This window comes from Crinia signifera, chromosome 12 (assembly GCF_055691185.1).
Source record: "Crinia signifera chromosome 12, ASM5569118v1, whole genome shotgun sequence".
NCBI classification, from domain to species: Eukaryota; Metazoa; Chordata; class Amphibia; order Anura; family Myobatrachidae; genus Crinia; species Crinia signifera.
In genome coordinates, this window is record NC_139228.1 from 56612282 (window position 1) to 56635299 (window position 23018).

The 23018-nt window shown below is 45.1% G+C and overlaps 2 protein-coding genes across 5 annotated transcripts in view; one reads left to right on the plus strand and one right to left on the minus strand.

Annotated features, from left to right (window-relative positions):
• Window positions 1–9105: 9105 nt before the first annotated feature.
• Window positions 9106–21495, minus strand: CIPC (CLOCK interacting pacemaker). Of its 3 annotated transcripts, XM_083166814.1 has the most exons (5): window positions 21310–21495; window positions 21025–21080; window positions 16377–16505; window positions 12140–12291; window positions 9106–10272 (listed from the first exon to the last, which is right to left on the minus strand). In XM_083166814.1, the coding sequence occupies exons 3-5, from the start codon at window positions 16486–16488 to the stop codon at window positions 9526–9528; spliced, it is 1011 nt and encodes a 336-aa protein (XP_083022940.1). In that variant the 5' UTR covers window positions 16489–16505; window positions 21025–21080; window positions 21310–21495; the 3' UTR covers window positions 9106–9525. The 3 variants fall into 3 exon arrangements, with proteins under 3 accessions (XP_083022940.1, XP_083022939.1, XP_083022938.1); XM_083166813.1 differs by lacking the exon at window positions 21025–21080 and having other exon boundaries at window positions 16377–16490; window positions 21107–21494; XM_083166812.1 differs by lacking the exon at window positions 21025–21080 and having other exon boundaries at window positions 21107–21493.
• ANGEL1 (angel homolog 1) overlaps window positions 21436–23018 on the plus strand; it is a 105372-nt gene continuing 103789 nt past the window's right edge. For both annotated transcript variants that reach the window (XM_083166810.1, XM_083166811.1), the window contains exon 1: window positions 21436–21530. The gene's annotated coding sequence lies outside the window, so the exon portion shown is untranslated. The remainder of the gene's footprint in view (window positions 21531–23018) is intronic.

Genomic DNA, 23018 nt, shown 5'->3' on the forward strand with positions numbered 1-23018 from the left:
CTTGATCACAGGTGACAATTAGTACCGAAGTTATTTTGATTTAACCATCTGTGGTCAAGAATGGATATTACTAAAACTTGGAGTGTGCCTTGTTTGCCTTGCAGAATGAGGTTGGGAAATAATCTGTTTCAGGGAGAAAATGTTCTTCAGTCTACTAAACACCCCTTGTGTGCCACCAATGCAGCCTAAGATACGGTACGTGGATGCACAACGTGATTCGTTCAGCGTGGAAAACACCCGATCCACCCATCGCTTTGTGCAAATCTGTACCACACCAGACGCAGCCCAGCTGGGCAGGACATCTGTGCTCAGGTCTGGATCATTGGGTCGACCAAACGAAGGTCGATACGCATTAGGTCGACATGGGTTTTACATGTGTTTTCTGTACCGAATGTCGACACAGTCGACGTGTAAACTGCTTCAGGTTCGGTGCCTTGTTACACTATTATGTTCTCCCTCCACGCCCTAGTGAATGGTAGCGCATGAAATACCGATTGACAGTACATGTCGTCTCAAAAAAACCCCACAAACTTTTGTCTGTCGACCTTTCCAATGTTGAACGAATGCTTGTGTCGACTTGAGTTGACCTGAAGCCACGTCAACCGGTCAACCTTCAGTGATCGACCTAATGCATGTCGACCTAGTGACCATATACCCAGTAATAAGGAGTGTATTTGTGCAGAATGAAGAAGCAGAGGGTTGCGGTTTTGTAAATGCCCTTTTTGGTGTGAACTTGCAATCCCCAGATGCATTGGGTTCATGTGTGGCTGAAGGGGAGACGTGATAGTCCTAGGAGCCTCCTTGCATCACAGTAAGTTGGGGTGGATGAAATGAAGCAGTTACCAGCCCTCATCCAGGCAGCGCCTGTACACTCTTTCCTCTTGGATGTGTCTGAATAATGAATGCTGAGCTCTTGCTGGGTGGCTGGGCGGCTGCTCTCTGTCAAATCTGATTTGTGCATAGCTGTCACACAGCATTACCTTGTAGATCATGGCATTTACACTGGAGCGGAGAAGCATGGCTGTCATGCAGTGACTCAGCTTCCCTGTAGCGCCTTCGTCCTCCGTGCCGGCCTGAGCTGGCAGCAGTGTGATTTTCACAGCAAGATGTCATTGTCTACTGTGCAGAGTATGGAGATCCCACACACGCATTAGAGATCGGCTGATGCAGGGGTCCTGTTGGATGCACAGTAGGTAGAGTCGAGCACATCTGACCGCTAAAGCTTCTTGTGTGGACAGAGAATGTGGCAAATAAATAAAAATGGCTATATCCTTAGACCAAAGAACGTTGGATGTTCTGTTATAATCACCCATCATTACACCTATATCACTGCTGGACAAAAGCTGGTGGAGCAGTCAGTGACAGCAGAAGCTGCGATTTCGGTCTGGGTGACAAGACGCGCCGGTGCAGCGGGACGGGACGCACCTTGGCCCATGGTCATACAAATAGAATGCATTCTTCTTAAAAGGAAACTATACACACATTTCCAGAAAACGCATTATCCCCAGATGATCGTGGAAAATAATTCTATGAATTTATAACCTATCTACTTGTGAGCTGGAGCTTTCAGCAGATGTTTATAAATAGGCATCCAATCACTACCCCAGAAGCCGCAAGGCAGTCAGTTATAATTTCACATTCTCTATAAAACTTTTATTGCTGCACAGAAATCGGAGTCTCGTTTTTAAGCACCAGGTAACAGCAAATGAAACAAAATCACCTAGTACCGAGTGCAAAATAGAAATAATAAAATCATAAGGCAACAGCTACATCGATTTCTGCATTTATTAGCTGTATATTTCTTTTATATTGGCCTATTTACAAAGCCGTAAAATACAAGATCCACGTTCGTTTATTGAGCTAAAATACAAAGAACGTCACTAGGCTGAGAGTGGATGCTTCTTCCAACAGACTGTCCTAGCTAGAGAGTCCCAGACTGCTGTACAGTGAAGGCAGAGACCATGTGCTAACACCCATCTGTGTTCTCCAGCTGGCGGTAAAGGAGCCAGGGAGAGAGATGGGAAGATTACAGGTGATTTACACCATGAGGGGTCATGTTCACTAATGGTCGACGCTACATTTAGGAACTAATTCAGCGTGAATCGCTAGTTGGAGAAAAAGCAGCTGTCTGAGATCGAAGAGTCGCTGCCCAGACAAAGAAAAATTGCCCCTTGCAAAATTGTGAATACACCGCAAATAGCGATATTACAAAAAAATCCTAAAATGTTCCTGCACTTTTGTTGGAGCTGCCCAGTTTGAGGATATACTAAGAAAAGTGAGCTGGATACAGCAAAGAACCAAGCGCTTGTATTATGAATTGGAGAGAGAGAGCAAAGTCATTGCTGACTACGAAGAACAGGAGGAGAGGAAACAAAGAATAGTAACGCTAAAGAAATGAATAGAAATAATAAAAATAAAATAAAAATATAAAACAAAAAATGGTGCACTAGTGTTTACAGTCCCTTTAAGGGCAGTTGTAGAGCACCAGTCTGGGATTTTGCTATAATGCAAGTCCGCTAACTTTCCCTGTTGTTCCCTACCTGGAGTCTGTCTGTGGAGCTGCTTCAGCTAACAGTCGGGTGACTGTCAAAGGTCCACAGCCGGGCGTGCAGCGGGTGGGAATCAGCGGAAGTCTTCTGATGACGTCACCGGAGCTTCGTGGTTGCCATGTCAGGATCGGTGGTGTTTGTTCCGCGGGTGCTGCTCTAGTTCATCAATGCGTTTCGCATCCGCAGGATGCTTTTTCAAGGATGTTTTTATTTTAAAAAGTCTCTCTTTAAATAGTATAAACTTTGTTAATAAAACGGAAGTAACCACTTTGGCGGCAACCAAATGGCTTTCCCGGGTTCTACCTTCTTTAAAATATTTTTGCAACAAATAAAAATTTAAATAAAAATAAAATAGAAAAATAGAAAATGAAAGGAAATGGTTAGGAAAGGAGTAATGGTTAGGCAGAATTATAAAAGGGGTTGAAATGATGACTATAGAAAGGCTTTTAATTCTATATCAATATTTTGGCCCTTTGGTACTAAAGTATTCAAAAGGAAAATCCATTTAGTGTCTGTTCTTTTTAATGTGTAGACCAGATCTTCTCCTTTCCAATGAGGGGTTACATTTTGTATTCCCATAAAAGTTAAGCCCTTAGGGTCTTTAGTATGCATTTCTAAAAAATGGGCGGAGACGTTAGGAGTCTTTAATCCTCTTAATATTTTACAGATGTTCTGCAATCCTGATTCTTAATTCTCTTTTAGTTTGGCCAACATATTGGTAGCCGCAGGAACATTCTAGTAGATATATTGCACCTTCTGTGTCGCATGAAAGATGATTTTTTAATTGGAAGGTTTTTGTTTTGTTTTGATGAGAAGCTTTTTATTGGTTTCGTAGTTGTTTCTTGGTTCCTGCACCCTATGCATTTACATACAATTTTAGGCTTTATTGTAAGAGTCTGTTTCAATTCTTCATTAAGACGTGCCAATGTTTTTTCAGCATATACTCTCAATGCTTGCATGGTTGCTATTATATTTCAAATAGACAAATAAACTTCATAATGGACAATATTGACTTCATCCTGCGACTATTTTTGGTATAATTGCACCTTTTTGAACCAAGAACAAGGGACCGCCATGGGAACATCCTTTGCACCAAGCTACGCAAATCTATTCCTGGCTTGGTTGGAAGATGCCAAGATACGGATGCACAACAAGTATTTGGAAAGATTTTTATGTTGGAAGAGATATATAGATGATCTCTTCTTCATCTGGGATGGCATACAAGAAGAACTCAAGAGTTCACACAGTATATGAACAAAAACTTACAACAAAACAATGGTGGTACCGACAATATTCCTGAGCGCTGATCCTGATCGTGTCTTTCAACAGGTGAGTACCCAAAACACAAAAGAAATGATACCACAATAGTGCATTATCATTCAAAATACATAGTATAACAAGTAATCAATTTTTTCTGTTTGGGAAAAAATCAGACTCGTACCATATGGTTTGATCTACTTTACGCAGACCAAACAGGCTTTGGGGGGAGCGGTTCTATATGCCGACAGATCTCTGATATTCACTTCCGCTTCCACATGTAAAATAATCAACACACTGGAATGGTATGATATCGCTTTGATATAATATATACGATTTTTATACAGAATAACAAGCAGCCTCGTACCGTATATTTTGGTCTACTTTTTACTGTAGACCTCAATCAATTTTTGGGGGGAGCGGCTTGTTCACCGTCAGATCTCCTCGAAATCCCACACTCAATGATATACATAAAAAGAAGGAAAAAAAGCCGGTATGGTGTAATACCGCTTTTATTTGCAAATACAATTTTAAAACAACAATGTGAGGGGGGTCAAATCAGCAGACTCTCACCGATTCCAATTGTCCACATAAGCTGCAGACAAAGTAGGCAGTTGGTAAAATCAGGCGTCCCTGTAGCCTTTATCGATGGTAGTCCTGTGTAGGTCCCCCTCAAGCTCCACTGGCCAACGCGTTTCAAGACCACAATGGTCTCTTTTTCAAGGCATGTGGAGCAATGAATCCATGCACATATTTATACCCCTATTTGGGCAAACCTATTTCCAGACATAGATTACCTGACCACTAAGTTCCTATGTGACCCGCTGGATTAAAATGTCCGTTTTTTCCTCTGGTTTTACTCCCGTTCAGCTGACGCCTATAAGTGCTTAATAGCATTGCAGACTGGACAGGAAGTATCAGGCATTCATTTCCGCCTGATACTTCCTGTCCAGTCTGCAATGCTATTAAGCACTTATAGGCGTCAGCTGAACGGGAGTAAAACCAGAGGAAAAAACGGACATTTTAATCCAGCGGGTCACATAGGAACTTAGTGGTCAGGTAATCTATGTCTGGAAATAGGATTGCCCAAATAGGGGTATAAATATGTGCATGGATTCATTGCTCCACATGCCTTGAAAAAGAGACCATTGTGGTCTTGAAACGCGTTGGCCAGTGGAGCTTGAGGGGGACCTACACAGGACTACCATCGATAAAGGCTACAGGGACGCCTGATTTTACCAACTGCCTACTTTGTCTGCAGCTTATGTGGACAATTGGAATCGGTGAGAGTCTGCTGATTTGACCCCCCTCACATTGTTGTTTTAAAATTGTATTTGCAAATAAAAGCGGTATTACACCATACCGGCTTTTTTTCCTTCTTTTTATGTATATCATTGAGTGTGGGATTTCGAGGAGATCTGACGGTGAACAAGCCGCTCCCCCCAAAAATTGATTGAGGTCTACAGTAAAAAGTAGACCAAAATATACGGTACGAGGCTGCTTGTTATTCTGTATAAAAATCGTATATATTATATCAAAGCGATATCATACCATTCCAGTGTGTTGATTATTTTACATGTGGAAGCGGAAGTGAATATCAGAGATCTGTCGGCATATAGAACCGCTCCCCCCAAAGCCTGTTTGGTCTGCGTAAAGTAGATCAAACCATATGGTACGAGTCTGATTTTTTCCCAAACAGAAAAAATTGATTACTTGTTATACTATGTATTTTGAATGATAATGCACTATTGTGGTATCATTTCTTTTGTGTTTTGGGTACTCACCTGTTGAAAGACACGATCAGGATCAGCGCTCAGGAATATTGTCGGTACCACCATTGTTTTATGCATTTCTCTTTTGTATGTGAGGTGATACATACTAACTGACAAAAATCCAGAGCAGCGATCTTAGCGCAAGGTTAATCCAAAAAATAAATTCTTTCTCTTAAAAACTTACAACATACAACAAAGATATTGTCGTTTCTGGACTTGGAACATTACAGAAAAATCTACATTAAAGAAAAGAAGATCCAGACAAAAACACATATAAAAACCGTAACTGGAACAATGGGCCTTATTTTGGTTCATTCTTTCTGACAAAATCCTTCTTAGATGGACAAAACCATGTGCACTGCAGGGGGGGCAGATGTAACATGTGCAGAGAGAATTAGATTTGGGTAATTTTGTTTCTGTGCAGGGAAAATACTGACTGCTTTATTTTTACACTGCAATATAGATCTCACTTTGAAGTAAAACCCCACCCAAATCTAATTCTCTCTGCACAAGTAACACCTGCCCCACCTGCAGTGCACATGGTTTTGCCCATCTAAGAAGGATTTTGTCAGAAAGAATGAACCAAAATAAGGCCCAATATGCTAGCCCATAATAGCAACCACCATCATCAATAGATACACAATATCCCAAGTGGACAATTTCACCGTCTAAGGCAATTTTTGAGCAACAAAGCAAAGATCTTGAAAATAAAGTCCTTAAAAAGAGAAGAGTTGATCAATTACAAGACCAAACCAAAAAAAGGGCATGCTGGTCACATTCCTCACCAAATATAATAGCAACTACTGTATACAAGCATTGAGAATATGCTGAAAAACATTGGCACGTCTTAATGCTTGATGAAGAACTGACTCTTACAACAAAACCGAAAATTGTATATAGAAAGGCTAAAAATCTGAAACAGAAACTATTACCTCCCTGTACAAGAAACTAAAACGAAACCATCAAATGGGTTCTTCCACTGCACTAAATGCATAGGGTGCAGGAACCAACAAACAAGTATGAAACCAATAAAAAGCTTCTCATCAAAACAAAATAACAAAAACCTTCCAAGTAAAAAATCATCTTTCATGCGACATGAAAGGCGCAATATATCTACTAGAATGTCCCTGCGGCTACCAATATGTTGGCCAAACTAAAAGGAAATTAAGAATCAGGATCGCAGAACATCTGTACAATATTAAACAGGATTAAAAACTCATAACGTCTCCGCCCATTTTTTAGAAATGCATAGTAAAGACCTGAAGGGCTTAACTTTTATGGGAATACAAAATGTAACCCCTTATTGGAGAGGAGAAGATCTGGTCTCCAGGGGCAAATGCAGGATTTTCAGAAGGGGGTTTCCAGAAGGGCCGAGCAAAGCCGGGTCAGTTAAAGTATTATTGATAGACCAAATGTATATAAATAATAATAATAACTATATATAGTGGAGTGGGCTTATTATTCATAATTTTCTGGTGGGAGGACAGCTTGCTTGACTGCAGATATCTCCTGTTCCCGAAAATAGATTTCTTAGATTTTAATGGAATTAAAAACTAGAGAATCCCACCTACCAAATGGTACTGGGGACTAGGGGATCAGAGTTCAGGAGGCAGAGCAATCTGCCAACGAGTATATAATACTACATACCAGGTGTGTGGAGCTGGAGCAGTAACCAGCTGCTGGAAGGCTGATATCTCTGGTTCTGGGAACAGTAGAGACAAGCTGCTAGTGTCCATCAATGGATGAGAGTCCCAGCTTTTGGAATATACCCTCGGAAAAACTCTAAGTCAGGCAGAACCTGAAATATCTGAATGGGAATAGCAATTAAGAGGCTTGGATGGGGACCACTGCTTTGAAGTCAGATATCTCCGGTTCCCAAGGGCCGATTTTTAAAATTCTTGTACCCATGGAAAGAGGGGACCCTCAGCTTTCAGACTTGGGCCCTTAGACTCCTGGGGGGGTTTCTGGGTACTCAGAAACACCCCCCCCCCTGCGTGCGCTACTGGGTCTCTACATTAAAAAGAACAGAAACTAAATGGATATTCCTTTTGGATACTTTAGAACCAAATGGCCAAAACATTGATATAGAATTAAAAGCATTTCTATAATCATCATTTCAACCCCTTTTATAATTCTGCCTAACCATTACTCATCATTTCCTTTCATTTTCTATTTTTTTTCTATTTTCTTTTTATTTTATTTTTTATTTTCTAAACTTATTCGTATTTAGTATTTTTTTTAATTTAGTTTTATATTCATCTTTATTTTTATTTATCTTTAATTTCTATTTATTCTTATTTAGTGCAAAAATATTTTAGAGAAAGTAGAAACAAGGAAAGCCATATGTTTCCCACCAAAGAGGTCACTTCTGGTTACTTCCATTTTATTAATAAAGTTTATACTTTTTAAAAAGAGACTTTTTAAAATAAAAACATCCTTGAAAAAAGCATCCTGCGGATGCGAAATGCGTTGGTTGAAATAGAGCAGCACCCGGGGAACAAACACCGCCAATCCTGACACAACATCCCAACACGGCAGCCAGGAAGTGCAAATAGCAATCCATTCTCAAAAACTGAACCATGGAAACCCACCATAATCTGGGCACACCCATAAAACGCCATGTTCCCGTCCCTAAACGTCGGCTTCCAATCAAACTGCGACTACTCATGCGTACAGATATTTATTCATTCATTTCCATGCACCGTCATTCATAATTGAACATATTGCGAATTTTAGTAATCCATGCTATTAGGCCCTTTGATATTATTTGTGCTGAAGGAGTAACAATGGAATTTACCTTCAACAAATACCATTGTTTGCTGTGGGTAACACCCCATCTTTAATAGAAGTCCCATCTTAGTAAATTTAACCCCATTAGACTGTAAAGTGGTAGGTTAGAATATGAATATGTGAAACAGAACAACCAGAAATCCACCTTCATCCCCTGAATGCCCGATATCAGAGGTACCAGTCTCCCCCATAGGTGGCTAGCACTGCAGTCACGGTGCATACGTCTGCATCCAGCACAAACCTGGAGCACATAGCCAACACCACTCATACTGAGAACAGTTACCGCTGAAAATCCCCTGGTGGTCAGGCAGCATCTCTCTGACCTACGCAGTGAAGCATTTGTTGCATGGGCCACCGCAACAAACTGTTACCACTCTTCCATCGCAAGCGTAGATGTGAGTGCTGCATATGACTCAGGGACCAGAGTATTTGCATACACAGCATGTAAATCTGAGCGGAGGTTGATCGGCAGCCTGGTCTCTTGCCGGGCGATATATCAGCGAGCGATATATCGCTCAATGCCCCCTTTTCATCGGTGCCGCAGAGGTAATCAGCTGGTCGCAGGAGCAAGCTTCTGCGACCAGCGATTAGAATGGGGCTGAAAACGGGAGCACTCCCATCACCGGCAATATGGTCACCAGCGACCATATTCCCAGCGATATCAGCCCCTATGGCTGCCGTGTGTACACAGCTTAAATGCAAAGAAAAACAAAATTAGGACTTGAACACGGTCTCGCTACGTGCCACCTTTTAATATGGATATGGCTGGATGTAAAGAGTTGCATGATGGGATATGTGGCGGTGTAATATTTCCCATGTGTATAGTTCTATTTTTACAGCAGATTTTCATGTGACACTACTCCACAATTCTGCTGCAGGTTCTCACGGTCTCTGGAACGATCCTCGGAACATTAATATGCGTGGGTCACTCAGAATGCATCCGCTCATCTCCGTCCTTCCAACTCCCATCAGTGTCCACGTCTAGGCAAGGAACCATTACATCTCATCTGCTCTATCACTGGGTCTCGTGGCTCCCTCCCCTCCAGTGCTGGCAGGGAGTCTGTAATGACAGCAGTGGGGTAGGTTATGGAATGTCCGACTATGCTACTACATCATCCATTCACAGATGTACCCCAGTAATGGAAGCAGAAGCAGCTTCACACGCCAATCTCCTTGGGGGGTACGCTACACCCAGCCAATGACTCCTGTAACAGCTGCCAGTCCTCCGGGGTGTTGCCGCTGACAGCTTTGTTGTATAGCGTCACATGCTCCTGCAGTCTCTCCAGCTGCACCTGTGTGGCCTTGTTGAGTCTTGCCAATTCTTTAGTCTTCATGGCAATGCTGAACAGGCCCGAGCGGTGCAGAACATCCAAGGTGTTCTGAAAACGGCGGTTTCTGTTCTGCGGCGGTACAGACAGCTCGGAGCCGTGCGGGAGATCATGCAAGAAAGCCGTATCAGGATACCCTGCATCTGTACTTAAACGCTCATTTGGTCCAGTGTCGTTTTGTAGGGGGTCCATCTGTGGCTCGGCACAAGCTGTCAACAAGCTGAGCGCCTGTCCCCCCTGTTCTTCCATTTCATGACCAACTACTGGCATCTTTTTCTTGGCATCAGAGATTTCTGTCTCTGAATGAAGCCTCTTCGCCTGGTTGTGGCGTAATTTATCAGCCCTCCGCTTGTTTCCATGCAGAAATGTAGAGGCAGTGGGCAGTGTAGACGGATGCGGTGCTATCTTGGTGTAGGAGTTCAAGATGGGTAGGTACTTGGTGGACTTTCTGCAGGTAGGAGGAGGCTTAGCTGTAGGTACGGACTGCGGGAAAACCAGGACTTGTGAAGATGGTGGGAACAACTGGAAGGAAGGGCCAACATTCCAGGAGCAGATGTGTGGGTCTGGGACAGACTTCTGGGAAGAATAAGAAAACAGAGTCAGGTTCGGTTATTGTGTCCACATGACCTGGGCGAGAATAGAGAACACTAATAAGGACCTGGGACTCTAGGGTTTGGCGAGCAGGGAGCTAGGTAGAGGGTTTCTCACTGGAAAGTTAGCCACTCCCACAAAGAAGTCCTGACAGCACCGCTTGGGAGATGATTCTCTACCCCAATTCCCCCTTCTCTCAGACTAGCATTCTCCGCTGGATAAACCCCGCCCCTTCTGCCGGTCTATCATTGGGAGGCTAAGACGCCATTGCTTCAGATCACCACTGCATTTCTGGACATACAAAAAGACAGCTGAGCGGGTTTGCATGGTTGAGGGGTTTATCAAAAGGGAAAAACAGGATCTTTATAAATGGGTACTTAACGTTTTTTAGGTTGAGTTTACATTTGACCTATTCAATTAAAGTGCCGAATTTTCGTCTGTTGAAAAAAATGGGCATGGTCGAAAAAAACATGTGTCGAAATTGCGGGGGATTTTCATGTTCCACCTAAATAGTTTCAACTAAACACTGTCTGAAGACTTCCCCAAAATCTCGACATGAATTTTCCCCCGAATGTTGACATGGACACTGTCAAAGTGTACCAGCATCCTCTCGCATGGCTCGCATGCTTCGGGCACACTATTTTGTTCTCCCACCAGTGGATAGTAGGGCATGAAATACAGCCTGTCGGCGCATGTAGGCAAAAAAAGTGAAAAACTCATGTCGACATTTTGGCTGTCGACCTTCCATCCTATTTCAGGTGTCGACCTTCAGTGGTCATCACAATGCATGTCGTCCTAGTGACCGTATCCCATATGAACACATCTGCAAAAGCAAACACTGTATTAGGATGGCAGAACACAGCAGGATTTGGTGCCTTCAAAGGCGGATGGAGTAGAGGATGGTTTAAGTAAGAGAAGGAAAGGCACAGGGAAGAGGGCCCTTCACAGGAGAGCTTACATTCTAAACTGGCACACAGACAGGGGTGACACAAACTAGAAACAATTGTATTTCAGATATTGTGTCTGCGATATAAATGTATATTTCTGCACCGTGTCACTGGGCACTCTGGGCAGGATTGGTGCACATACTGAATAACTGGCCTGTTTTGGTTTTGTTAAACCGCAGATCGCCAGGCGCGATTCATTGTCCCGTTTTGCGATTGGCGAAAATGGGGCGTGTCCGCATAAACGGCCGTGGATTGTCGATATTCGGCCGTGATCATGACAATTCGCCAAAACGGCCGACTGCTTTTAAACTCGGGCCTCTTCTGTCGATCTGCCACTTCAATGCTGTCAGGAAAGACAGCATCGAATAGGCGGTTGCCGCAATTTCCCCCATCGCAAATAGCGGCCGGGATTGAATACTCCCCTAAGCCTAGCTAGATCATCAGAGTGAGATACAGGATTCCCCTCTGGAAAGGAGTCAAAGGGAACCACCTCAGAACCGAAACCGTTATGGGCCTCCATGGATAATAAATATATATATATATATATATATATATATATATATAAATAACTGGTAATAACTAAATATTCTAGATATCTTAGATTGGACTACTAGTCACTTACGTAAGAATGCTGCTAGCTGTAATGAAATGATAAACAATCGTACAAACCTATGAGCAGAGTAATTATATATACGGTGCAGATTTACATCATGTGTAAGATTAATGAGCATTAAGTTATGTTACCTGTGTGCTGTATTTCCCAATATGAGCTGGTATAAACACGTAACATTAGCAAAGTGTAGCTGGCTATAGGTAGGCTAGAAGCACATGACGTGTAGGTTGCATAACTCTGCTTTGATATGCTGGGGATAGTATACAAATAAGAGATAACAAACCTGCCATACCTGATCTACAAGCAAATTGTTCAGGACAAGGACTGGGGCAGGGCAAGGCTGGGGAACCCCTGGAGGGTTCTCTCCTGTGATCCAGCGGGATGTTGGTGGGCCCTCCTCTGTATCCGTCTGCTCCACCGAGCTCAGGCACTCCGACGCCACATCTAAAAGGGACAAAGAACAGTATGATAGCACTGGTTGCCTCCATATGTTCCCTCTGTTACTTCTGCTTATACAACTGCTGGCTAACTAAGTAAATGCAAACCAACATTAGGGGAATATTATATTAGATTTCTGGAGGAACTGCAAACTGATCATTTCAATGAATGATAAATGTAGGTGCCAGGCATGCCTCCAACAGTGATGGCAGTGGCATTTGTGACGTCAGCGGCCACCCGCCGCACTCAGGATGTCCACTTTCTCCCTGCGCCCTGCCTTCTCCTGATCACTAGGATACTAATGGTGAGGTAATGCGAGAGCAGATACGCAAACACACATACACGCAAGCATACATACACGCACTAAAACATTACCATATAAAGAAAAAACAGAAATACATATATCCATTACTGGTATGTGTCATTCACACAATGAGGTCACACTGCCTACGCTACAGTACACCGAACACTGAGGTAGCACAGCCTGCGCTACAGCACATCGTGTAGGGAGGTCGCACAACCTGCCCTATAGTACGCGTGTACGGAGGCCACACTGCCTGCGCTACAGTACGCCATGTACGGAGGTCACACAGCCTGCGCTACAGTACGCAGTGTACGGAGGTCATAAAACCAGCGCTACAGTACACCGTGTACTAATGTCACACAGCCTGCGATACAGTACATGGTATAATGAGGTCACACAGCCTGCACTACAGTACATTGTATAAAAAGGTCACACAGCCTGCACTATAGTACATTGTATAAAAAAGATCACACAGGCTGTGACAGTACATCATATAATGAGGTCACGCAGCCAGCGCTACAGTACATCATATAATGAGGTCACACAGCCTGCGCTACAGTACATCATATAATGAGGTCACACAGCCTGCGCTACAGTACATCATATAATGAGGTCACACAGCCTGCGCTTCAGTACATTGTATAATGAGGTCACACAGCCTGCGCTACAGTACATGGTATAATGAGGTCACACAGCCTGCGCTACAGTACATCGTATAAAAAGGTCACACAGCCTGCGCTATAGTACATTGTATAAAAAAGGTCACAGCCTGCGCTACAGTACATCATATAATGAGGTCACACAGCCTGCGCTACAGTACATTATATAATGAGGTCACACAGCCTGCGCTACAGTACATGGTATAAAAAGGTCACACAGCCTGCGCTACAGTACATGGTATAAAAAGGTCACACAGCCTGCGCTACAGTACATGGTATAAAAAGGTCACACAGCCTGCGCTACAGTATATCATATAATGAGGTCACACAGCCTGCGCTACAGTACATTGTATAATGAGGTCACACAGCCTGGTATCCGGACTGATTATAGACTGACTCATGATAGTCATATGGTCGACAGTCAAATGGTCAACAGGTCGACAAGGTCATGTCGACCTGCACTACAGTACATGGCATACCCAGCCTGCGCTGCAGTACATGGTATAATGAGGTCACCCAGCCTGCGCCACAGTACATGGTATAATGAGGTCACTCAGCCTGCGCTGCAGTACATGGTATAATGAGGTCACCCAGCCTGCGCTGCAGTACATGGTATAATGAGGTCACCCAGCCTGCGCTACAGTACATGGTATAATGAGGTCACCCAGCCTGCGCCACAGTACATGGTATAACGAGGTCACCCAGCCTGCGCCACAGTACATGGTATAATGAGGTCACCCAGCTTGCGCCACAGTACATGGTATAATGAGGTCACCCAGCCTGCGCTACAGTACATGGTATAATGAGGTCACCCAGCCTGCGCTACAGTACATGGTATAATGAGGTCACCCAGCCTGCGCTACAGTACATGGTATAATGAGGTCACCCAGCCTGCGCTACAGTACATGGTATAATGAGGTCACCCAGCCTGCGCTACAGTACATGGTATAATAAGGTCACCCAGCCTGCGTTACAGTACATTGTATAATGAGGTCACCCAGCCTGCGCCACAGTACATGGTATAATGAGGTCACCCAGCCTGCGTTACAGTACATTGTATAATGAGGTCACCCAGCCTGCGCCACAGTACATGGTATAATGAGGTCACCCAGCCTGCGTTACAGTACATTGTATAATGAGGTCACCCAGCCTGCGCTACAGTACATGGTATAATGAGGTCACCCAGCCTGTGCTACAGTACATGGTATAATGAGGTCACCCAGCCTGCGCTACAGTACATGGTATAATGAGGTCACCCAGCCTGCGCTACAGTACATGGTATAATGAGGTCACACAGCCTGCGCTACAGTACATGGTATAATGAGGTAACACAGCCTGCGCTACAGTACATCATATAACGAGGTCACACAGCCTGTGCTATACTACACGTGTAATGAGGTCACACAGCCTGCGAAATAGTACACCGTGTAATGAGGTCACACAACCTGCGTTACAGTACACTGTGTAATGAGGTCATACAGCCTGCACTACAGTACACAGTGTAATGAGGACACACAGCCTGCGCTACAGTACACTGTATAATTTGGTCATGCAGCCTGTGCTACAGTACATCATATAATGAGGTCACACAGCCTGCACTACAGTACATCATATAATGAGGTCACACAGCCTGCGCTACAGTACATGGTATAATGAGGTCACCCAGCCTGCGCTACAGTACATGGTATAATGAGGTCACCCAGCCTGCGCTACAGTACATGGTATGAGGTCACCCAGCCTGCGCTACAGTACATGGTATAATGAGGTCACCCAGCCTGCGCCACAGTACATGGTATAATGAGGTCACCCAGCCTGCGCCACAGTACATGGTATAATGAGGTCACCCAGCCTGCGTTACAGTACATTGTATAATGATGTCACACAGCCTGCGCTACAGTACATGGTATAATGAGGTCACACAGCCTGCGCTACAGTACATGGTATAATGAGGTCACCCAGCCTGCGCCACAGTACGTGGTATAATGAGGTCACCCAGCCTGCGTTACAGTACATTGTATAATGAGGTCACACAGCCTGCGCTACAGTACATTGTATAATGAGGTCACACAGCCTGCACTACAGTACATCATATAATGAGGTCACACAGCCTGCGCTACAGTACATTGTATAATGAGGTCACCCAGCCTGCGCCACAGTACATGGTATAATGAGGTCACCCAGCCTGCGTTACAGTACATTGTATAATGAGGTCACCCAGCCTGCGCTACAGTACATGGTATAATGAGGTCACCCAGCCTGTGCTACAGTACATGGTATAATGAGGTCACCCAGCCTGCGCTACAGTACATGGTATAATGAGGTCACCCAGCCTGCGCTACAGTACATGGTATAATGAGGTCACACAGCCTGCGCTACAGTACATGGTATAATGAGGTAACACAGCCTGCGCTACAGTACATCATATAACGAGGTCACACAGCCTGTGCTATACTACACGTGTAATGAGGTCACACAGCCTGCGAAATAGTACACCGTGTAATGAGGTCACACAACCTGCGTTACAGTACACTGTGTAATGAGGTCATACAGCCTGCACTACAGTACACAGTGTAATGAGGACACACAGCCTGCGCTACAGTACATTGTATAATGAGGTCACCCAGCCTGCGCTACAGTACATGGTATAATGAGGTCACACAGCCTGCGCTACAGTACATGGTATGAGGTCACCCAGCCTGCGCTACAGTACATGGTATAATGAGGTCACCCAGCCTGCGCCACAGTACATGGTATAATGAGGTCACCCAGCCTGCGCCACAGTACATGGTATAATGAGGTCACACAACCTACGTTACAGTACACCGTGTAATGAGGTCACCCAGCCTTCACTACAGTACACTGTGTAATGAGGACACACAGCCTGCGCTACAGTACACTGTATAATTTGGTCATGCAGCCTGTGCTACAGTACATCGTATAATGAGGTCACAGAGCCTGCACTACAGTACATCATAAAATGAGGTCACACAGCCTGCGCTACAGTACATCGTATAATGAGGTCACACAGCCTGCGCTACAGTACATCGTATAATGAGGTCACAGAGCCTGCGCTACAGTACATCATAAAATGAGGTCACACAGTCTGCATTACAGTACATGGACTGTACCTGAATATCCAGAGTCCTTGTCAGATTCTGCAATTATGTGCGTGCTCCTCGGCTGGGCTCCTTGAGCTGACCCCCGACATGCTGTTGCCGGCTGCCTCCCCTGAGTGGCCATGTCTGTACATGGACTCCCTGGAAAGAATAAATGAATAACCAATTATTATATCTCATGAAAATGTTATGTTCTCTAAAGGGGGCAGCAGGTGCAACACAAGCTGATAAGACCAGGCCAGCACATGAATGCACACCCTATAGTATTACACAGCTCCGGGGAGTCTGCAGTGCTTTCCTGGGGTTATTTCTGTATAGAGTACAGATGTACATTACCCACATAAGGACAGCATAGTGCTCTCCCATCCCTCCGAAGGTGCAGGAAGAGCCCAACGCCAATGATGGAGCGACCAGACTAAAGAGGAAAGGTATATCGCTCTCTGGTGTTACACCAAGTCCATGTAACCCAACACCCGCGGTACCATGACCTGAATAAACATATATCCACACATAAACTGCACAGACGCTAGCTCTAGGACCTGTACAATGGTTAACGTTTTCTTTGAAGATACTTCCAGGAAATTCTTTGCATCAGTATAGAGGCGACCCAGCGACGGCTGCTTCCTCAGTATAGAGAGGAACCAACTAGGATATAAGAGTATATACTGGCAGTAGGGACGGTGTAATGGTTAGCATTACTGTCTCACAGCACTGAGGTCATGGGTTCAATTCCCACCATGGCTCTAACTGTGTGGAGTTTGTATATTCTCCACGTACTTGCGTGGGTTTCCTCCGGGTACTCCGGTTTCCTCCCACATTCCAATACTGGTAGGCTAATTGGCTCCCAACAAATGAATCCTAGAATGTCTGTGTGTGCATGTACATGTGGTAGGGAATATAGGGCCAGATTCTCTAAGCTTCAAAAGTGATAAAATGGAGAGTGATAAACAGCCAGCCAATCAGCTCCTACCTGTCATGTCACAGACTGTGTTTGAAACATATCAGGCAGGAACTGATTGGCTGACTGTTTATCACTCTCTATTTTATCACTTTTGAAGCTTAGAGAATCTGGCCCATAGATTGTAAGATCCACTGGGGCATGGACTGATGTGAATGCTCAAATATTCATAGAAACATAGAATTTGACGGCAGATAAGAACCATTTGGCCCATCTAGTCTGCACCTTTTTTTACCCTCCAGGTTATCTCAACCCTTTTTAATCCTTATTTCTGTACTTATATGTTAGTTGAGCGCATAAGGATATTCATATGCCTATCCCAAGCATGTTTAAATTGTTCTACTGTCTTAGCCTCTACCACCTCTGATGGGAGGCTTTTCCACTTATAAACTACCCTTTCTGTGAAATTATTCTTTCTAACATTTCCCCTGAACCTACCTCCCTCCAGTTTCAGTGCATGTCCTCGTGTTCTATTACTTCTTTTCGTTTGAAGAAAATTTTCCTCCTGTACTATGTTAAAACCCTTGATATATTTGAAGATTTCTATCATGTCCCCCCTTTCCCTTCTCTGCTCCAAACTATACATGTTAAGATCTTTTAGTCTTTTAGTCTTTCCAGGTACGTTTTGTGATGCACCATTTTAGTTGCCCTTCTTTGTACACTCTGTAATGCATTTATATCCTTCTGAAGATATGGTCTCCAGAACTGGACACAGTATTCCAGATGAGGTTGTACCAATGACCTATAAAGTGGCATTATTACGTCTTTTTTTCTGCTACTGATTCCTCTCCCTATGCAACCAAGCATCTGACTAGCCTTCCTCATTACTTTGTTACATTGCCTCCCTGCCTTTAAGTCACTTGAAATAGTGACTCCTAGATCTCTTTCCTCCTCAGTAGTTTCCATTATAGTACCCTTGATACTATATTGAGCCTTTGGGTTTTTGAGTCCCAAGTGCATAATTTTTCATTTTTTAGCATTAAACTGTAGTTGCCATGCTCTTGACCAATTCTCAAGTTTACTTAGATCATCAGTCATTTGATTTACCCCTCCTGGTGTGTCTACTATGTTGCATATCTTTGTGTCATCTGCAAATATTCTCTGTAAAGCGCTGCGGAATATGTATGCGCTATATAACAAACTGTTAATAAATAAAAATTCAAAGGAGAGGCTGCGACACTGGTCCAGACTGTTCAGAAGAGTACCGGATGGGGTTAGATCTCTGCAGGTGCTGAGCTGGGGGATAATCCCAGGTCAGACCCGGGTTGCTGTGCAGTCTGAACAGGTTACCCCGGGTCACACTATGGAGGAGGCAGCACTTGGAGACAGCATCAGCTCCAAGCGCTGCCTCTCCCCCCCCCCCCCCCCCCCCAATGACACGCCGTCCCTTTGCCTTCATCTGACGTCAGTGACCCGGCAAATGCTGGTTTGATGCCGGGTCGCTACCGGTACGGACCTGTGTCCAAATTCCACAGCAACCCGGCATTTGCAATGTGAAAGGGGTATGATAGAATAGACAAGCAAAAAGGTCCCGTATTTTGCAGGATAATAAAATGCCGGAGACTCATGCTGCTTTCCCACTGCAGACCAGTTTAAAGTACTGGTAATCTTAAATGGTATTTAAAACGGTATTAGCATTCCCACTGCAGCAGATTACCGTTTTAAATACCATTTAAGTACCATTCCCATTGCAGTGAACCGTGTAAAATGTAGAGTGCCTAACCCCCCCTTCCCCCAGTGTAAAGAGTGCCTAACCCCCCCTTCACCCAGTGTAAAGAGTGCCTAATCCCCCCCCCCAGTGTAAATAGTGCCTACCCCCCCCCCCTACCTGCCCTGTGCCCCCACCTCCCCTTACCTGTGGGCAGTGGGGAGGCAGCGGGAGTCCATGCAGGGTCCATGCAGGATACAGGCAGTCCAAGTGCCTGATGAGAACTAGTAGTTCTCACTTTGCGCATATGTAATGAGTGCACGTGCATACTAATGAGCCGCTCATTACATATGCGCATATGTAATGAGCGGCTCATTAGTATGCACGTGCACTCATTACACATGCACAAAGTGAGAACTACTAGTTCTCATCAGGCACTGGGACTGCCTGGAGGCTAAATAACGTTTAAGAGGCATTCCCACTGCCTCTTAAACGTTATTTTAACGTGTAGGACTCTGCTTTAAAAACATGTTGAAATACCATTTAACTTTAAACGGTATTTCAACTCTGGCACTTTCCCACTGCAGCCTTAAAACGGTAAATTGCGCTGAAAATCGGCAATTTACTGTTTTTTAGCTGCAGTGGGAAAGGGGCATCATTTAAACACATTTGAAAATAACTGAAAAGCCATCTGCCACATCAAGGTGTCCATATTTTGGTCACACATAGCAGACCTTTAAGGGGGTACCTCAAAATCCACCAAAGTGACACTACAAGGACCAGCACATCCTGCCAGCTTACTAATCTATTATCGGGTAGGGCAGGGGTTCCCAATCTTTTTTGAATCACGCCACCCTAGAATACAAGAGCTTTATTTCACGGCACCCCAAGGCCAAAAAAATGTAGAAAAATTATAAAATTAAATGAATTTTAAATAAATTGTGTTTATATGTGATCCTTAGGTTCAGTTATATGGTGTAGGGTTCTGTTTGTACACAAATTTTATGATTGGTAGTCACCAGAACTGGTTTTGTCCATAAATAATTGACCATACATTGGCCCTTATTCTGATCGGTGCGGATATATCCGCATGCGTTCGGGCCGCCGATGTTTTGTGTCTGCGCATGTGCAGAGGCGTCTCTGCGCATGTGCGAGCGGGGCCAAATCCCGCATGATATGTGAACACTCCGAACAGGGTGTGGAGAGGGGCGTGAAGGGCTATTTGGGCTCATTGCCATATGCATACGCCCCGCGTTTCATGGGAGTTCCCATGAAAACGCTGGGCGTACATATGGTAATGCGGCCGTGACGCACGTGTAGGGGGCGGACATATGACATTGCCGGATGTCAGCTGCCCGCCCAGATCCCTGCTTTTGCACGGAAAAATGTCCGTGTGGTCTGAGGTTGCGGGTGCTGGTGGAGCACACGGTCCTGCATTCGATGGTCTGCGACCATCGAATGATGGGGGAGGTTCCCTTAGATGGAGGAGGCGTATTCCGTGAAAAATACACGTGCGATCCGTTCGGACAGCTTCTTACCGCATACGGACGGAGTTGGCGATCCGTATGGAAGGCGGGGTTTCGCACGCACGGTCCTGGCCGCATAATCGGCTCCGGCCGCACCGATCAGAATAAGGGCCATAGTGACTTGGTCTTGGATCACCAACCTGAGGCACCCCTGCAAGTGTCCTGAGGCACCCCAGGTGCACAGTTTGGGAACCACTGGTGTAGGGTGTTACAACGATTATACAGGACCAGCTTAGCAGAAGAATGGTGGGAGACTTATCATATACATGGAATGGGTCATGTTGGTGGGTATGCGCACACTCTCGTTTAACCGCCGAGAGTTTAGTATATATCGGCGGTGCTGCTAGTCGGCTAGTGTGTGCGTGCGTAATGCTGTTTGCGCATAAGACAATTTCCCTATCCGTCAACCCTACATGCGGGGCCGATGGGGCATGTCGTCAGTGAGGGCCATTCTGCATTCCACTACTGGCATGTGTGTATGCACCGTTACCTACCCTCTAAAGGTAGAATTCCATTTAGAATACTTACCGCCGGCGTCCCGATACCGTCCCGTGATAAATAACGCGAACTGTAACGCCCGTCACCTGCAAAACAGCATGATTAATAATACCTAGGTTCCCCCTCCGAGCTGCAGGTCTCAGGCTCCGGCTCTCTGGTCTCCCGTTCTCAGGCTCCGGCTCTTTGGCCCCCACACCAGTCTCAGGCTCTCTGGTCTGGCCCCCAGATCTCAGGCTCCGGCTCTCTGGCCCCTCCGGTTTCAGGCTCCGGTATGAGGCTTGTCCCCGGCTCTCGGCATAAGGGTTACTAACTTACTTCCTCCCTGGTGTCAGTCCCCGTCTCTCCCCGGGCTCAGCGGTCAGGCACCGGCTATCTTCCCCTGTAACAGGCTCCTGAGGTGCCCAGGCCGCCGCGGTGACGGTGTTGCTATGACAACGCGCTGATGACGGAGCCGCAGTGTCCTCTCCCGGCCGCCATGTTGAGTGTCCCGGCTGTAATGTATTTACCTCAGAGCCTATATGCATTGAGACACACAGGTCGGCGCAATACTGCCGTATATACTATATCACTATATACTGGTGACTATATACCCCCCCAGTGGTCAGTCAGCATAAGGTATGGTGCAGGAGGGTATTCACCCCCCAGTGGTCAGTATATGGCTCATAGGGTCGATTGTATGAAAGTTGACATACATTAGGTCGACAGGGCTTAGTCCGACACATGAAATAGCTCTACATGGCTAAGGTTGACACAAGCATTCCGTCAATAATGAGAATGCCGACAGTCAAAAGGTTGACTTGACTGACATGAGTTTTTCAATTTTTTGTCCAAAAAGTCGACTCTACATGGACACCGTATCAGTGTACTGCGTCCCCTCTGTATACTGCATCAGTGTACTGTGTCCCCTCTGTATACTGCATGCTTTAGGCACATTATTATATTCTGCCTCTATGCCCCTTTGCTCAGTCAGCGTGGGGTGGGTACGCAGTGTTGGGTGGGCGCGGTCCTGACAACGCAGCCATGTCTGGACCATTTCGGGTAGGTTCTTGGAAGCTGTGTCATAGAAAATGGTGGTCCTGCATCTGCCTTCGCAACTAGGGTGCATAAACATAGGGCTACCATAGAAACAGTGGCGGAACTTGTGAGTGTTTGGCCCAGGGACAAAATTGAATTTGGGCCCCCTCCTCCCTTCCAACCCTAGTTCACAATATGCTGTGCACCAGTGGGTGGCAGCAGTGGCCCCCTTAATCCTCAGGGGCCCCGGTGGAATGCACCTGCTGCACCAATGGTAGTTCCGCCTCTGCATAGAAATGCCATTATATCGCATTTCTGTAATGTGATTGCACATACGTTGCAGTTCTGCTATTCTGCAAACCTACAATTGATGCTGAATTAGCAATGACACAATGTAACAGACATGCATAGTAACAGAAACAAGCAATAAAACATACACACGTGTATTGTCTGTCGTATTATCCAATGAGACAGACAATGATAAATAAGAATATTCTGCACAGCGCTGCTCCACATGTGTTTATACCAATGTATCGGCCCACGCTACTGTAACTGGCAGATTCGTTGTACAGTAGTCCCACATGCACAATGGAATCATCTCCAGGCCGCTCAAACATAAGCTGGGTACACACACTATACAATTTTCATTAACAACATGTATAATAACCATTTCATTGTGCATATCGTTTAGTATGTACCCACTATATTGATATATTCATGGCACCCCTGATATTGTTTCTGTGCAGGGTAAATATTGTCTGCTTTATTTTTACACTGCAGTTTAGATTTCAGTTTGAACACACCCCACCTAAATCTAAAGTTCCATACACACTGGACGATTATGCGCAGCGAGTATAGACAGCGATGACCTCTGTCATCTCTGAGGGGAAAGCCACTCAGTGCATACACACTGAGCAGCTTTCCCCCTGCCCAGCACTGTCTGTTGGGGTTGCGGGGTGCTTTGCATAGCGCAGCGCTATGCAAAGCCGTCCACAAAGCCGCTCATCTGC

Coding starts and splice junctions, on each gene's coding strand:
- CIPC (XM_083166814.1), bottom strand. CDS start 16,488: ATGGCCACTCAGGGGAGGCAGCCGGCAACAGCATGTCGGGGGTCAGCT. Junction 12,292..16,376: donor CAAGGACTCTGGATATTCAG/GTACAGTCCATG, acceptor TGTCCCTTTTAG/ATGTGGCGTCGGAGTGCCTG. Junction 10,273..12,139: donor ACAATTTGCTTGTAGATCAG/GTATGGCAGGTT, acceptor TATTCTTCCCAG/AAGTCTGTCCCAGACCCACA.